This window comes from Molossus molossus, unplaced genomic scaffold (genome assembly GCF_014108415.1).
Source record: "Molossus molossus isolate mMolMol1 unplaced genomic scaffold, mMolMol1.p scaffold_m16_p_15, whole genome shotgun sequence".
In the NCBI taxonomy this organism is placed as follows: Eukaryota; Metazoa; Chordata; class Mammalia; order Chiroptera; family Molossidae; genus Molossus; species Molossus molossus.
In genome coordinates, this window is record NW_023425350.1 from 76,817,660 (window position 1) to 76,836,082 (window position 18,423).

Consider the following 18,423-nt stretch of genomic DNA (forward strand, 5'->3'; position numbering starts at 1 on the left):
TCTTGAGAAAACTTACCTTTCTGTTTTGGAAAAATCTGTTCAGGATGCTGTAAAATAAAATAAACACGCATTAGATAAGTACTGTAACACATAAAACAAAGTGAAATTTAAAAAATATTAATTAAGATAATTACCTTCATTATTGGTCTGGCTCGCTTCTCAAACAAACCACTGGGGAAAAGATAAGCAATAGCTCTCTGAAAATACACATAAAGGTTAATTAACAATTGTTATAAAAGCCAGTTAATGTTATAATCAACTGTTAGACTACTTACTATGTACCAGATATCACACAAAGAGTTTCATATATATTCTCATTTCAAAATATTCTCAATAAAAGAATGTTACCACACACACACATCCCCAAAAAGAAAAAATAAATTATAAAGAGAGCAGCCCCTAGTTCTACGATGCCAGGGGACGCCTGACACCAAGGGTAGCACCCAACCCTACGGATACTGTTTCTTCCTATACACACACACCTGTTCACAGCTACTCTCTGGCATATCTGAATGGCCAGCATCACCACTCTTGGGATTGGGGGCTACTATTAAGTAAAATAAGGGTTACCTGAACAGAAGCACTGTGATACAACAGTGGATTTGACAATAAGTGACTATGGGCGGGGTGCAAATACAGTGGAGACAAAGAACAAAGGAATGATTCACATCCCAGGTGAGGTGGAGTGAGACAGCAATTTCTGGAATTTTCCATTTAATATTTTCAGACGGAGCTACTCCAAAGGTAACTGAAATTGGGGAAAGTGAAACTGTGGATGGGGGGGGGGTAGCATATTAAACTAGTTATTACTAATTTTCAAGTGTCACTTCAAACATGAAAGTGATACCACAGATAACCTCTCTGTTATTTTTCTTGCCAGTTATTTTTAAAATTATCTTTATTGATGAAAGTACTGCCGATGTCCCCCCTTTATCCCCACTGACCCCCACCTCCCCACTCCTGGCCCCCTTCTGCCTTCCCCACACTACTGTCTGTGTCCACTGGTTATGCATATATGCTTAAAAGTTCTTTGATTATCTCTTCCGACCGCCCTCCCCCATGAAGTTTGTCAGTCTAACAACCCATTTGTACTTCTTAGTCCCTTCACCTTTCTCACCCCTCTTCCTAAACCCCCTTCCCTTCTGGCAAGCAACAAAAAGTTCTCTGTGTTTATGAGTTTGTTTCTGTTCTGCTTGTTCATTTTTTTTTTTTTAATCCTCACCTGAGGACATTTTCCCATTTTTTATTCAGATAGAGTGGGAGGGAGAGAGAGAGAGAGAAACATCGACACAAAAGGGACACATCGAGTGGCTGCCACCCGCAAGACCAAACCAGGGCTGGGGACAAACCTCAACCGAGGTACACGCCCTCAGCAGGAACCGAACCCGGGTCTCTCCGGACCGCAGGCCAACACTCCAACCATTGAGCCAAACTGGCCAGGGCTTGTTCATTTTATTTGTAGATTTGGTTGTTAATAGATATGTATTTATTGCCATTTTATTGTTCATATTTTTGTTCTTCTCCTTCAAGAAGACCCTTCAACATTTCATTTAATACTGGTTTGGTGGTGATGAACTCCTTTATCTTTTTCTTGTCTGGGAAGTTCTTTATATGTCCATCGATTCTAAATGATAGCTTTAGAGGATAGAGTAATCTTGGTTGTAGGTCCTTGCTTTTCATCACTTTGAATATTTCTTGTCACTCCCTCTGGCCTGCAAAGTTTCTGTTGAAAATTAACTGACAATCTTATGGGAGCTCCTTTGTAGGTAACTAACTGCTTTTCTTTTGCTGCTTTTAAGATTCTCTTTGTCTTTTTTTGGGTTTTAATTATGGTGTGTCTTGGTGTGGGCCTCTTTGGGTTCACCTTATTTGGGACTCTCTGTACTTCCTGGACTTATATGTCTATTTCCTTCACCAAGTTAGAGAAGTTTTGTCATTATTCTTTCAGGTAGGTTTTCAATTTCTTGCTCTCTCTTCTACTTCTGGCACCCCAATGATGCGAATGTTGGTACACTTGAAGTTGTCCCAAAGGCTCATTACACTATCATCATATTTTTTTGGAGTCTTTTTGCTGTTCTTATTGGGTGTATTTTGCTTCCTCATACTTCAAATTGATGATTTGATTCTCAGCTTCACCTACTCTATTATTGATTCCCTGTAAACTATTCTTTAAAATATACATATATTGGTTCTTTATTGATTTGAGAGAGAGAGGAAGGGAGGGAGAGAGAGAAAAATCAATGAGAGAGAATGTGGACTGGCCACCTCCTGCATGCGCCCCCACTGGGGATCAGGCCCAGAACCTGGGCATGTGTCCTGACAGGGAATCAAACCTCTTGGTGCATGGGTTGATGCTCAGCCAGTGAGCCACACCAGCTGGGCCCTGTAAATTATTCTTTATTTCAGTTAATGCATCCTTCATTTCTGACTGGTCCTATTTTATGCTCTTGAGGCCCTCACTAAATTCCTGAGAATCCTTATAACCAGTGTTTTGAACTCTGCAGCTGTTAGATTGCTTATCTCCATTTTGTTTAGTTCCTTTCCTGGAGTTTTATTCTGTTCTTCTATTTGAGACATGTTTGTCTCCTCATTTTAGCTGCCTCACTGAGTTTGTTTCTAGGTATTAGGTAGAGTTGCTTTGTCTCCTAGGCTTGTTAGGGTGGCCTATTATAGTAGATGTCCTATGGGGTCCAGTGCCACAGCCTCCCTGGTCTCCCAGCTGGGCCCTTGAGGTGCATCCTTAGTGTGGACTGTACACCCTTCTGTCGTAATTGAGTCTTGATTGCTGTTGGTATGTCAATGGGAGAAATCTACTTAGGCTAATCAGCCGCAAGGACTGGCTGTGCCCACTGACCACTGACCTCTGACCACCTTGGAGAATCAGCTGTGCAAGGCCCACCACACAAAGTAAGATTTACTTCAGCAGGGTTCTGGTACCCATTGAGTCCACTCTTTGAGTGTGTTGCTTGTGGAGGTGGTTGGGTGGTAGTGCTTCAATATGGTCTGAAGCTGTTCACTGTGTGTACTGGCTCTGGGGCCTTCCAGGAGGCGCAGCCAAGGTCAGCCACTGCCTATGTTCTACTTGGAGCCATCAGGCATAAGCTACAGAGCAATCTGCAGATAGCTGCTTCTTGTGCTGGGCTTGGAGCCACTTAGCGAGAGGTATGGGGCTCACTGAGGCCAGATGCTGCTTGAGAGAATTTAGGAAAATCCAAAGCATGAGCTAGGCCAGGCCATTCCTATGGTAAAGCCACTGAAAACAACTTGGGTGGGCCCTAAAGTTGGGTGGGGCAGAGCTTCAGGGAATCACCAGGGTGGGGCTCCCAGTGTGAGCCAGGTTGCTGGTGTCCCAGATATAGATATAGTGCCTGTCTGCTGACTCCAGGGGGAGGGCTCAACAAAGAAACAATGGCCTCCACCAGCACATCTGTCCTCAGCTCTTGCCCTGACATCAAACAAGTCAGTTCTTTCCCATACGTCTCTGGTGTCTTTCGGGCTGCCTCTCCCGCGCTGAAGCCCAGAGGGAGCGAGTTGGAGTAAGTCCACTGCCTGGGTCTCCAGCACAATCAGCCTCCCTGAGCCTCAATCTCCACTGGCGTTTACAGCCAGAAGTTATGGGGACTTCTCTTCCTGGCACTGGAACCCTGGGCTGGGGGGCCTGGTGTAGAGCTGGGACCCCTCACTCCCCAGAGAGGACCTTTCCAGCTGAGGTAACTCTCCTGATTTTTATCCACCACAAGTTAGTGTGGGACCAGCCTGTCCTTGCCTCCGCCCCTCCTACCAGTCTCAATGTGGGTTCTTCTTTGATTTCGTAGTTGTAGGACTTCCAGTCAGCTCGATGTCAGGAGGTTCTGAAGGATGGTGGTTCTGTAGTTTAGTTGTAATTCTGATGTGACTGTAGGAGGAGGCGAGACCGCGTATACCTGCGCTGCCATCCTGACTCCCCGCTGGCAGTGCAAACAGCAAAGACAGAACCCTGGAAAGAGCAGGCTCTAAGTCCCACCCACAGTCATAATGTCTGCTTGGCAATGGGATGCCACTGGCACTCGAGTGACAGCTCCGGTGAAGGTGACTTTCCCCTGTACTGCAGGTCATGTAACATCCCTGGCTCTTCTAAAAATCTGTGCCAGTGACATCCCCAGTGCTTGTGACAAATCTCACACACACACACATTTCCTAATGTCCCTTGCCTCTCAAGGAGCAGCACTGCCACCAGCCTGAGACGTGCTTTGGCCTCTGTCTCCCCCATTGCCCTCTCACCACAACCACGGGGAGGAAAACCTAAAGGCCTTTCAAATCAGGTTCAAACATCCCTGGCACTGTTTTCAAATACGAAAGTGACTACTGCCTTAAGCGACTACTACCTGAAGTGACCGCTGGAGAGAGTCCTGGAGGAAATAAAGATGTGAAGAACTCTACCCCCAGCTGGGTTTCTAATGAAAATGAAGACGTAGAAAAGCCACAAAAAAGTTACCTGATAGAACCTGCAAATAAACCATAGATTACAAAAGACGTCTAGGTCTTACAGGCAATCTGTGTGAAAAAGAATGAAAACAAGCTAACAAAGAATTTGCTGAAAGTATTTGGAAATTCAACTAAAAGGATCAGGAAAAGTGACTTTGCCTTTTTAAAAAACTGTCAGCTAATAGTAAATTAACACATATTTACTAATTTATAATTCCTCACTACATTAGGTTATAACAATAATGTACCAACTATATAACAGTATATCATACTAAATAATATAGTAGACTACATACTATATCAACAGTTAGCAATAGAGTATATGTATTCTACTATGGTACACTGTACCAACTATATTATATTATATTTGTACCTAACTACAAGTATTATGGAGAAGGTCCACAGAGCAAAAGACACCATGTCAGATAAAAAGCAAAATCACAAATTCAGTAAAAACAATTTAATAGAAGAAAAAGGAATAAGAGAGGGAATAGTAAACAACATAAACTAGTTCTTTTTGAATCAAATAAAATACATAAAAAAGAAAAGACATATTCCCAGCATGCTGTCAGTCACATTTAATATGCATGAAATAGCACTAACACAACCTAACCTATTATTTCCATGTAGCTCCTACGGGCATTCTAAACAGATTTTTTTTTTTTACAAATTCTGAAGCAAACAAAGGACTACTTGGATTTTATGAAATAATAATAACTATTATTTTGTTGCTTTCTGTGTCTTAACTCCCAGTTAACACATACAGATATTAAAACTCAAGTCGGTGAATAACCTTTTAAAATAAATAGTAAATATCTGCAAGAACAAGAACACTGTGAGCGCAGTGTTAAGCTGAACAGCCTATAGGTACGTCTGGCACAGCATTCCGTGCTATGGGCCCTCACTGTCACTGCATTTCAGAAATCTGAAGAAAGGGAATAGTGAGCGTGAAAAAAGGATAAACGTGTAAACAACAAGTCTTTATTGTGTCTTATAACCATCAAAATATTTTTCAGCCTGGCTGGTGTGGCTCAGTGGTTGAGTGTCAACCCATGAACAAAGAGGTCGCCAGTTCGATTCCCGGTCAGGGCACATGCCCAGGTTGTGGGCCCGATCCCCAGTGGGGGGCGTGCAGGAGGTGGCTAATCGATGTTCTCTCTCATCACTGTTTCTATTTCTCTCTCCCTCTCCCTTCTTCTTTCTCTAAAATCAATAAAGAAAAAATATTCTTTAAAAACTATATTTTTTTTCAAGTACCACCATTTCCAGTGATTGTGACTTGTAAGGGTGTCAACTTAATCCTTTTGTTGCGAGGATTAAATGAGGTATTTATAAAAGCATAGCACACAGCAAGCACTTGATAAATGTTAGCATACTGAAGTGTTCAACGTGAAACACTTTCCCCATTCTTTTATGGTATATAAAACAGTCATGCATTCATCTGCTCTATTTTACAAAGAAGGGGCAGTTAAGCAACTAGCCCAAGATCACACTGAAATAAATGGCAAAGCTAGGACTTGGACCTTCTGAACTTTAATTCTGGAATGTGCTCTTCCTTACCTACCACAGAAAACCAATCCAGTTCTCAGAAAACAGATTTACTTCTTCACTGATATCAGACATTCAGCCATTTAGTGGTAAAATTAAAAAAACCCAAATGTGCTTAAAGGAAAATAAATTGACCTTAATAAATTTTATTCAACAAATATTTGTCACCTAAGTTCTAGATACTCTTTTTTCTTTTCTTTTTGTTAATCCTCACCCGAGAATATTTTTTCCATTAATTTTCTTTTCTTTTTAAAGAGAGAGTGGAAGGGAGGGAGCAAGAGGGAGTGAGTGAGAGACACTTTGGTCACTTCCCACACGACCCTGACCGGGACCGGGGATCAAATCTGCAAACCAGGCACTTGCCTTTGACTGGAATAGAACCCAAGACCCGTTGGTCCAGGGACAGATGCTCTAACTGCTGAGCCAAACCCACCAGGGATGGGTACTCTTTTAGTTTAGAAAGATGGGTAAGATCTGACTCCTGACTCACAGCAGTGGAGACAGATGCACCCATCACCACAAACACCAGCTGCTGTAAGAGTATACATGAAATCATGTGGCATGATAAAACAGTGTGCACAGGATGAGGGATAGAGCTGTTCACAGGCTACAGGTGGGCAGTTATTTTCAGCGACATTTTTCATCTAGCTTTCCTTAACAAACCACTCCTCCCTTTCTAAACAAGTGCCTTGACATACTGTTTTTTTCTGTCTGGAATATTGTTCTATTTCTCCATGTAACGCGTCCCTATTTGTCTTTTGAGACCTACATCAATCACAACCTCACTTGTGATGCGGATTCCCTGGGGTGCTATTATTTCCCTCTTGTTCACACCCCTCCTGAACACTCCCCATGCTTTTCTACTGCTCTGCCACCTCAGTCAAACTCAGGATCCTTCAGGACCCACGCCGTCCTTGTCGCTGCCTTAGACCTCCACACTGCCGACAGCACTCACAGAGGCCAGAGGTGATGCTCACTCTTTTCCTTTTACACACCAACTGCCACCACACTTGTGAGCAACCACAGTGCTCATGTGAACAAGCCATCTAAACAAGACTCCTGGTGTCATCCAGGCCAATAAACAGCCCTCAATTCCCACTCACATTCCTATCCTTAGAAGCACACTCATCTACTGAATATCCCGTTCTGTCCCCAACAGATTTCTGCCTGCCCTCACCATAATTCCAATCCTGCGACTGCTTTGTCAGGAACCAAGGTTTCTTTCCAGATCTCATGGCTATTTGCAGGTATCTTCAAGAGGAGGTGCTTGTCTTTTCCCCTCTCGTAGCCAGTTCCTTCCAGCTCTCCGCAAGTTCCTTCTTGTCTCTTCTAAACACACACCTGCTCCTGCGCAACAGGAAGAGCAGCGTGCCATCACCGATCCTCTTCCTTTCACGCAAATCAATGCACAGAGAGCCTGAACCTATTTCCTAGCTCCAAACAATTTCCAACTTGAATTGTCTTTAGGATTTTCCCACTCAAATATCCTAACAGTACATCCAAAACCATTCCTCAAATAAATTTTGTTGCTTTCTACCAATTCTCCCTTCTCTGTTGCCCTGTATATACATATTCCCACCCCCTGCTATTTAAATTAATTGTCAGATGTGATAATATTCTGGTTTTATAGAAAAATATCCTAACTTTTTAGAGACATAGACTCAAGTATTTGGGGGTGAATCATCATGATGTTTGTAAATTATTTTAAATACACGGCTGAAGCAAATATGGCAAAATGTTAAAAGTTATTTAAACTACGTGATGGTCATATGGTATGCATTGTACAATTATTTCTCCTTTTCCAGATCATCGAAAGTTTCATAAGAAAAAGCATACAAATTAATGTCTAGTGCTACTGCTAAAGGCCTAGAATGTTTCTCTCAGTTCTGGTTCTTACTTCCATATACTATACACATTGCGTGCGCGCGCATGTGTGCGCATGTGCGAGCGCACAAGCATTTGTTATGGATCTTTTACTCTATACTTTGAAATTTTTTAGTCAATCTCTGTTGACTCACTCAAATAAAAGCAACCACTTTCTACACTTCTAAATTTCTATTTATACTTCTCTAGTATTTTTTAACTGTTTTTAAAACCAATTTTGGATTGTTTCAATGAAAGACAACATAAAAATGAAATAGAGTATTCATTATTCTTTCAAAACGTTCTCTTTCTTTTAAGTAACACAAGGCAAAACATCCAAATTCTTATTTAAGGGGAAATGACAGCGCAATCATCAAGGCAACACTGCCCAACAGAACCTCCTCCAGTGGTGGAGGTCGTTTAGAATCTGGGCTGTCCAGTATGACAGCCAGTAAGTGGCCCATGTGTCTACTGTGCACTTGACAGATAGCTAGTGCAACTAAGGAACTAAATTTTACCTAATACTGATTAACTTTAATTTAAATACTAACAAATTAGTGGCAACCATACAGTGCTAGACTATTTTAACCTAAGCTTTCATGCAGCATAGCTGGCACTGTCCTGATGTTACTGAATTGTATTTTGGAAAGGTTTTTAAATTTCATTAAACTGTTACAAAGTCTGCAATGTAATTTTACTGGTCTAACTTAACAGATACATACTGTCACAAGAGAGTATTAATAACCAAACAGTCTTTTTTTTTTTTTTTTTTTTATCCTCACCCAAGGACATTTTTCCATTTTTTGTTCAGATAGAGAGGGAGGGAGGGAGGGAGGGAGGGAGAGAGGAGAGAGGAGGGAGGAGGGAGGGAGAGAGAGAGAGAGAGAGAGAGAGAGAAACATCGACGTGGTCGCCACCCGCACAACCCAACCAGGGCTGGGGACAAACTGCAACCGAGGTACATGCCCTTAGCGGGAACCAAACCCAGGTCTCTGGTCCACAGGCCGACGCTCTAACCACTGAGCCAAACTGGCCAGGGCGTCAACAACCAAACAGTCTTTGCAGAGGAGATTTCTATAGTGAAGCTGATCGTGATGACCATTCCTCATTTTCTCTTGTGTGAGTAAGAGGGTTGGAGACTAGTATTTTACTTATTTATACAAAATTTTTTTTTCTGTATTGATTTTAGAGAGAGGAACAAGAGGGACAGAGATAGAGACATCGATGAGAGAGGACACTGACTGGCCGCCTCCTGCATGCCCCTCACTGGGGATTGGCCCACAACCTGGGCATGTGCCCTGACCAGGAATCGAACCGGCGACCTCTTGGTACATGGGTCATGTTCAACCACTGAGCCATGGACCAGCCGGGTGAGAGTAGCATTTCAATACTTCCAATCTGATTTGATTCCTTGGGGCTCACACAGGTAATGCTATCACGGGAACCATCTGCAAAGTCGACTTTCCTGACACCTCTTGGCACTACTAAAGTTCTGGGCTACTGACCAGATGGCCTACATTCACTGTGTCTAAGGCAAGAGAACTTGGATTAACTATCCCATTTCATCCTGAGCTTCAAAGCTGGGGCAGGAGTGGGAAACATCTCTATATAGAAAGTGCTAAAAATGAACATGCCCCAAACATGCAACTGGGTGCAAGTGACAGTACCACCACCAAAGTCTCCAGGTCCCCAATGAGCCTTCTTGTCGTTTCTGTTAATTCTAGAGTCCTTACTGTCACAGCTCTGGTTGCCCCCACCCTTCTGTTCTTTTCTGTAGTTAATCTTAACCTGCTACTGGAAAGAAAGAGATGTCTGTGTGACAAATACTGAAAACTTGTTCTGCATGTTTTTGCCACTCTTTCCTCCTAGAAACAAAGCACTGGAAAAAACCAACCAAACATAACAATGACAAAAATGACAACCGTTCACCTCCTCTTGTGTCCTAGGAAGGCTCACCTGAAGACACAAAGCGGTCCTCCAGCACCCACAGACAGGGTGTTGTTTGCAATGTGCCCTCCAGGGAGCAACCCTCCCTACTCTCCAGTGTGACTTTCAGTCTAGGTCCAGAGTAGCCTTTTCCCACCACATCTCCAAAGTAGGGATGGGGATGGTAGGGGGAGGGGAGGAAGGGGCACCTCATCTTTCTCTCAAACGCCTGCTGCTGGCAGTGACGCAGCTACGGGAAATTCTGCATGTCTGCAGAGCATGACAATGGTGTGTGCTGCAGCTGGCGTTACTGCAGTCTCTTGTTACTAGAAGCTCGGTATGAGCTACCAGGGCACTGACCCCATTTTACCTTGTAATGGGAGGAAGACCCACTAAGAGAATGCAACGGTTTTCCTGCTTTCTTCCTTTCAGATCGTCTTTCCATCCCACAAGTCCCACTGTTAAGATTTCACCTTACTTGACCAGAATTACCTGGCCCTAATTCAAGGCCAGGCTAGAAGAAATTGGCCCAGTGGCAGGTAGTCTATGCCCCTAAGTTGGTCTATTAGGGCATTGTGACTTGACATTTATTTTAGTAGAAAAGCATTTATTCAAGCCCTTCCAAATATAATTTTAATTCTTCCTTTCTACCCTTACTTCCATTCATTTGCTGCTTTGGCTTCCTCAAGCCATTTTTCTCAAAAGCCACAGGCTCAAGAGACTTCCCCAAGCTCTGCCTGCAGGTGGCAGACAAGTTCGTCCTCACTCCTTACACCTGAGCCTCTCTCTGACCCACAATGGGCAACATTTCATGGAAGATAAAGTTTTCCATGGGCTGATTTCTTGACTCCTTCTGCTTCTCAAAATACACGATAACTAAAAATATAATTTTCCAATTCTACATAAAGCTAAAGAGGGTATTTCATACAAGAATTAAAATGAAAAATAAGTAACCTGGTTGGAAATAAATGAGCTATTTCACATAAAATTTTAAATTAAGGTAAACATTTGGTTAGGACAGGTTCAGAAGTACAGCTGGAAAAGAAAAAGAAAAACAATGGCAAAGAAAGTGTTAAAATATTTCAGTCTTTTTTTTTATCCTCACCGGAGGACATTTTTTTGCATTTATCTTTAGATAGAGTGGGAGGGAGAGAGGGAGGAAGAGAGAGAGAAACATATCAAGTGGATGCCACCCACATGACCCCAACCGGGGCCAGAAACACACTGCAACTGAGGTACGTGCCCTTAGCAGGTTTTAGATCTGGGAGTCTCTGGTCTTCGGACCAAAGCTCTAACTGCTGAGCCAAATTGGCCAGGGCTCAGTCTTTTTTTTTTTTTTAGCAGTTTTCTGATATGTTATTGAAAAACATCTATATTAGCATGATCAAAGTGCAGAATTTAAGATCATGTTATGTGAAACGAAGTCAACTAGAAAACTTCTGGAGGAAACATTTGATCCTGTGCTGATTTTCACTTACCTGTCATGTGATGTGCTCCATTCCCTGGTTCGTATGTGGCACCTACCAGGTACTAGGGAAAAAGCACCAATAGGAAATGGTGTAGGCCCTCAGGTGCCTTAATAGTACAGGAAAATTGGCGTTTCACATCCCAATTGGACCAAGTTTATCAACCACACCAGAATTAACAGAAGTTTCATAATTATCTGAAATAAGTATTTTTTCACTTCTGGGCAATCTACCTGAACAACTGTTATTTAAACTAAGAAACCCAATACATCTATCAGTTGGAACTCAATGCTTTTTCAAGAAGCTTGAACACAGTATTACTAGCCTAATATGTTTATTTGTTTTAGGATTATCATTTGTGTTTCAAGAGACCTTTTCTCAGTCTAGGAACCAGACTTTAGATGTGGCCTGTAGTTAACACACTGGTATTCAAATATGAACATATATCTGAAATATATACAAAATTACTGCCTTACTCTGATTTAATGTTGTTGATGCCTTAATCTTTCATTTTTAAATTCACTCAAAAAAAGCTGAGTGAAAACAATAATTCCTATATTAACTACTTAAATTTGTATGGAATTCAACTTGGCAAAGTTCTTCTCAACTAATCTCACATTTGAAGAAATTGTTACATATATGGCTTTGGTTCAATGGTTGGTTATTACAAAAACAAAAAACACAAAGCCCGGCTTCTTTTGGGGAAAAAAATGATGAAGTACAGATGGTCCCCAACTTAAGATGGGTCAACTTACAATATTTCAACTTGGCAAAGGTGCAAAAGCAATACGCATTCAGTAGTAACGAGACTTTGAATTCTGATCTTTTCCCAGGCTAGCGATAGGCAGTGCGATACTCCCTCCTGACACTGGGCATTGGCAGCGCCCAGAGCTCCCAGTCAGCTCCACGATCACAAGGGTGAATGACTGTCACACTCTACACAGTGTGTTCATTGTGTGAGATGTTGCCCAACTGTAGGCTAAGGTAAATGTTCTGAGCACGGTTAAGGCAGAATAGGCTAATAAGCTATGATGTTTGGTAGGTTAGGTATAGTCAGTGTCTTTTTTTGAAACATTCTATTTCTGACTTACAATATTTTCAACTTAACAATAGGTTCATTAAGATGTAACATTATTGTAAGTTGAAAAGCACCTGTATACATTTAATGATAAGTATAGATAGACTCCTTTAGATATTTATTAGACTATAGCATTGCTTGCCTGAATCCAAAACAAAAAAGTACTGACAAAAGTAAAGAATAGAAATTAAAAAACATTAATCCAAATAAGTCATGGAGTTAGGTAGTTCTCATTTGTAGACACATTTCTTACTTTTTTTAGATTTTAACTAGAATATTGGTAATTGAAGGGTTCTCTGAAATGAAGGTAAAGTATTTAAGGACATTCTTAGGTTTATGTCAAAGTATAAAAGGGTGGCAGACTGAACCCAGGAGAAGCTTTGGGTCAGGAATGCAATCTCAATTAATTAGGTATCCCAGCTGGGCAGTGGGTTTGCAGCTGTTAACTTGATCAATGACTTACCTAAATGTCATCTCTACTGATTCGCTTATAAATTACCAGCAAGTGAGACTAATGTACAGGTGCTAATTTATTTAAACTGCTCTCTACACTTTTACACAGCTTTATAAACTGCATCTGGCACCTAATGTTAGCTGTCAGTTGTACTTAGACATGCCTGTCCTAACGACTCTGTTCATTAGAAGTGAGCACAAATTATGAAATATTGTGAAAAATGATACATCAAATGGAATGGGCACAGCAAATCAATTAGAGAAACTTCATACAGCATATTCACACTTAGGAGAATAAAACATTCTGGTTTCAGAATGAGGTCTATAATACCAATTAAAAAGTAATTGGCAGACTTCAGCAGTGTTATATATCAATTTGCTGGCTTTTTTCCTGAAATTCTATAGTAATGTAGAACTTAACTTTTAATTCCAAAATAAAGACATTAGTAAATGCAAGTGCAATTCTGTATTCATATTATTTAATATAACTGAAATGTCTCCAAAAAATTTATAACTAGTACTGCTTAATTCAAAAAGGAAAATGCAAATATCAGTGGTCCTCAATTTTTTTGTGTTTGCAGCCTGATTTCGAGAAAAATAATTTTTGATGGTACAGGTGAAAGGATTAAAAGACTCAATTATATTAAGCATACTAGCAGTCATTGTAACCCAGTGTCTACTCTAGCATAACAATGAGTTACAATGTCTATAAAATTCTGTGGGCAACGACTACTATTTACTGGCCAGCCTTTAGCCTTGGGTATAGTGACTTGAGGACAACTGCTTTCTGTCCTGCCTTTGCTACAGACTATGGGGCTTATTTCTCTATAGTTTCCACACATTAGATCTTCTTCTGACTAAAGTACAACTGACTTACATTGAATTACAAAACCCACTCAACTCAATGTTCAGTTGACAGGTTCCTCTTCACAGTAACATACACTGTTACAGCCAAAAATACTTCCTATATATACACTGATCAGCATTTGGCAGTGACCAGTGAACACAGAAGTTGAGAACCACAGCATTAAGACCTATTTTCAAAGTATTTAGCATGTATTTTAAGTACTTTCAGCAATACACCATATACACTACTAATTGTTAGAGGGACCTGTTTTTGCTCTCATGAGATCTTTTGAAGGTTCCCAGTGACACCATACTGGTTCCATGGGAAAGAGCAAAGGGTAGGTTCTTTCTTTTCAATATACTTAAAAAATCAGACAAAAATTAAATTTTTTGAAACGGAGAAAATCTATACCTGTCCATGACTAATTTCTTCTTAGTTATTTTGGTATTTTTCCAACTAAAAATATTTTTTCATATAAATTTAATACCAAGATTGAGCATTATATATAGCAAATTTTGTAAATAAAAAAATCTAGCCGATATATAATCTATATCTTTAATAATTTAAAATCTTCTAAATAAAGTAACTTTAAAGTAAATATCAACAGTGACGAACAGAATTATTTTTATTCATAAAATTTTATCTGATTTTTAAAATTTTACCAATCCACATCTGAACTCTTTTTGAAGCCCTATTAAATTAAGGTACACTAGCATATGAGATTAGCTAAGTACAATTCTCACACATAAATCATGTATGCTGCACTCAGTGAGGCCAGAGGCCAGATTTCTATTCAAGCTCAACCTCCTGGAATAACGTTGTAAGCTTAGAAATCAACAACAAAACAGGCCTATGAAGAGCAGAAATAACTGACAAAAATTCATGCTTTTACTTAGCAGGAAGGGCATACAGGTCCCCGTGCTGAGTCCAACGGCCCTTACTTTTAACTCACATGCCTAACAAGTTTAGTTATACCAGAGGCTGGAAGTTATGAGAGAGAGGCCAGAGGCAGACACATACGCATGAACATCTTGACAGGAAAGGAGATGGCAGGAGTCAGAACAAAGCACAGCCAAGCCATTCGGTACAGGGACAAACATTCACTATGAGCCACAGTCAGGGTATCACAGTTTAACAACTACACTGAAAAGGAAAATCCCGAGGTACTGTAGGGTAAGTTATACTCACTATACTCTATTACATAAGGTTGGGGAAACTACAACTTATTTTAGAAAATGTTACCCAAAACACTAACCTTTGAAAGGGTAGAAAAACAGCTTTTGGGCACAGAACAACCTTGTACAGCCGTGGTTTCTTCAACAATAGACGCCTACCACCCCATAAGAGTTTTATAAACATCAATGTGGTAGTGTGTGTCAGGCTCCCAAACGGCATCTTGCACATGTAGAAGAGGTGTTCAGTTAAGTGGTGGCATTTTTTTGTTTTACAAATAATTAGAAATGAATTTCCCTTACCTGGAAAATTCCCTTTTGTGGAATATTTAATTTCCTGATTATATTAAATAAAAGAAAAATTACTGTACCTAGTTTTAATTTATGTTAAAAGCCAAACACATTATAAAAAGCATTATAAATTCTATATAACAGCAATCATAATGTTCTTCCAAAGACTACCTGGAATTTTAAAATATTTTCCTGATTTTGGATATCAAACCATTTATTTTTGTCTTTAGAAATAATCAAGCATTTTGTCAGTATGGAAATGCTAAATAAGACTCATCAGCTACAATATCTCTCTTTCCAGTTATACACACAACTGAAACCTCTTACAAAAATAACAGTTTCAAAAACATAAATGAAAACAGGAACCATAATGGGTATATAATTTTAACGCTCTGATAAGTTGCTTGTCATTGTTCTCTTTGCTTTTATATCTCCTCAGATGCCAAAGGGAGTCCAATACATTTAATAAAATACCAAGAGTTAACTGATCTACATGAGACTTCGTGAAGCAGATCAATCACTTGAGGGAATCTAGCGCAGCAGAATTACGTCACTGGTGTCAGGGAAATGGCAACACTCCCTCCACAGTCTTTTAGACAGCGAGCAAGGTGAGACAAAACACAACCTACTACCTCAGTGATAAATCAGTGTACTCAACAGGATTTCAGGTTATTCTCCCCAACATTCCGTCTCAGGTAGCACGAAGATTTGTGTGACAAAGGCAATTAGAAAACTAGTAAGTGATTTAAGCTATGGTAGATTTTATTTATTACAATTACCAGTAATGAGAATAACACATTGCATTAATCTCATGTTCCTCAGTTATATTCTTAGGTAGGCAAGCATCTGCTATTACTTTAGAGATGAGAAAATCAATGACAGTGCTGTGACTTGCTAACCATGACAATGCTAGTTGGTGGCACTGCAAAAGATCTCCTTCTCCCAGGTTTTCCATCTTCTTACATCACTTCAACAACAATGATTTCATTAAAAAAAAAAAAAAAATCCACTTAACAACCAAGCTCTACATGTTCTGCATCTATATTTCTCACAAGAAATTTAGCTTCATTTCATAAGATTCTACATATTTTAAACAAGTAATTGAAGATTTTTTCATATTAATTCATTATTTGATTACCTTTTTTTGGCTCAATCTTAAAAGATTTTTTTCATTACATTCTGTTAGCACAATGACACAAAATAACATTAACTAACTTTCACCATATATACACACACACAGTTTTGAAAGTACAGAATAGCTGTCACCTCTTACACTTACACAGTGATGTTAAACATATCTTCTCTGAAAAATAACTCTATATTTTAAAAACCAGAAATAAACATATTGTTTTGGACTGAATGATAGGATCCTTTAAGATTTCTCTAAATAATATAAAGAGGTAGATGAAGAGACACCAATGTATGTCTGTTATAAATACCTTAACAAAAACATTTAGATATTTTAATGTATGAAAATAGATATTTTAAATCTTAAAAATATTTATTTAAATGCATTTCATAGATGGTTTTGGCTATCATTATTTTAGCAACTGTTTAATAAGCAGTATAAAAAAACAGTTTTTAATACATAAAATAATAAATGGTTTAATCTAAATACAATGGCACCTAATTTACTTATGTGAAAATTATACAGGGAGCCTAGACTTTTAACGAGGTAATTGAATTAAATTATAGGTCATGTCTACTCTGTAGAAATTAAATTCTCATGAAAATAATTTCAACATTCCAAACTAATATTCTGATTAAACATCCAAGCAATGAACCATCCATTCCAAACAACATGATTCATTTTTACTCTTACGTTGTGAAAATGTTTAGCCCTTCAGGTAGAATTACAAAACTGGTGACTGATTCCCTCTCTCTCAGTGAGCTGAATATGCCGCACTTATATCCAAAAGGAGATGCTCAAAGATGCCTGAGGGGTAAACTCAGTTGGATAGTGAGATCTTCTTACAGAGACCCCAGGAACACACAGATCACAGGAGAGAGGGGAGAATCATAGTTAAAAGCAAACAATAATCCTGGCCAGTGTGGCTCAAGTGGTTGGAGCCTTATCCCGTGCACCGAAGGGTCAGGGGTTTGATTCCCTGCCAGAGCACATAGCTAGGTTGAGGGTTCAATTCTGGTCGGGGTGAGAATGGGTGGCAACCTATCAATGCTTCTCCTCCTCCATCCACACCCTTCCTCTGTCTCTAAAACAAATAAAACTATATCCTCAGGTGAGAATTTTTTAAAAAGCAAACTGTAATAAAAAAAGAAAAATGTATCTCCCCTCAAAAAAATGCCAGGCCCAGATAGCTTCACTGATGAATTCAACCAAATATTTAAAGAATAATGAATACTAATTCTCCACAAACTCTTCCAATAATGAAAGAAGAGCGATCATTTCCAACTCATTCCATGGGGTCAGTATTACCCTGATGTCAAAGTCAAACAAAGACATCCCAAGAAAACTTCGAATCAGTATCAATTAGAAATAAAACTCAGCAAAATGCTAGCAAGACGAATCCAGAAACACATAAAAAAGGTTATCCACACTGACAGAGTGGGGCTTATTCTAGGAACACAAAGTTAGTTTAACACCCAAATCAATTAATGTAAAAAATAAACAACCTGTATATTCTTTAAAGCAGCGGTTTTCAACCTTTTTCAACACATGGCACACATAAACTACTAAAATTCTGCAGCACACCAAAAAAATATATTATATTTTTTGCTTGACCAAAAAATAGGTATAATTTTGATTGATCCACACTGGATGGCTACTGTTGTGTTGGCCACTGTCATTTTTTAATTTGACAATCTAAGGGGAAAGAGGTCAGTACCCCTAACTAGTCAGATATTGTACGTTTAAAAAAATTCTTGCAGCACAGCTTTAAAGTATTAATTAAGTTTGATACAGGACAAAATCTGATTCTTGTGAGTCTTAACTGACATTCTAAAATTTGTGTTAGGTCAAGGTCCTATGAAAAGTTTTACTATTGCCTGGCTGGTGCGGATCAGTGTTTGAGCATCGACCCATGTACTGAGAGGTCCCAGGTTAATTCTTGGTCAGGGCACAGTGCCCGGGTTCCAGGCTCGATCGCCTGTAGGGGGCGGGCAGGAGGCAGCTGATCAATGTTTCTCTCTCACTCATGTCTCTCTCTCTCCCTTTCCCTTACTCTCACTCTAAATAAAAACATTTTTTTAAAAGTTTTACTATTAATAAGTAATTTTTCATTGAACAATGTTAAAACACAAACAAATTTCTGTATTTGCTTCTATCACTCCCAGAACAAATCTATAGGAAAAATG

The 18,423-nt window shown here is 39.6% G+C and overlaps 1 protein-coding gene across 1 annotated transcript in view; it reads right to left on the reverse strand.

Moving 5' to 3' along the window:
* Nucleotides 1–18,423, reverse strand: part of MRPS9 (mitochondrial ribosomal protein S9) — a 65,025-nt gene that overhangs the window by 36,602 nt on the left and 10,000 nt on the right. The window contains exons 3-4 of the mRNA XM_036263386.1: nt 135–197; nt 17–47 (exon numbers count right to left, since the gene is read on the reverse strand). Of these exons, the coding sequence (XP_036119279.1) occupies nt 17–47; nt 135–197 (94 nt within the window). The remainder of the gene's footprint in view (nt 1–16; nt 48–134; nt 198–18,423) is intronic.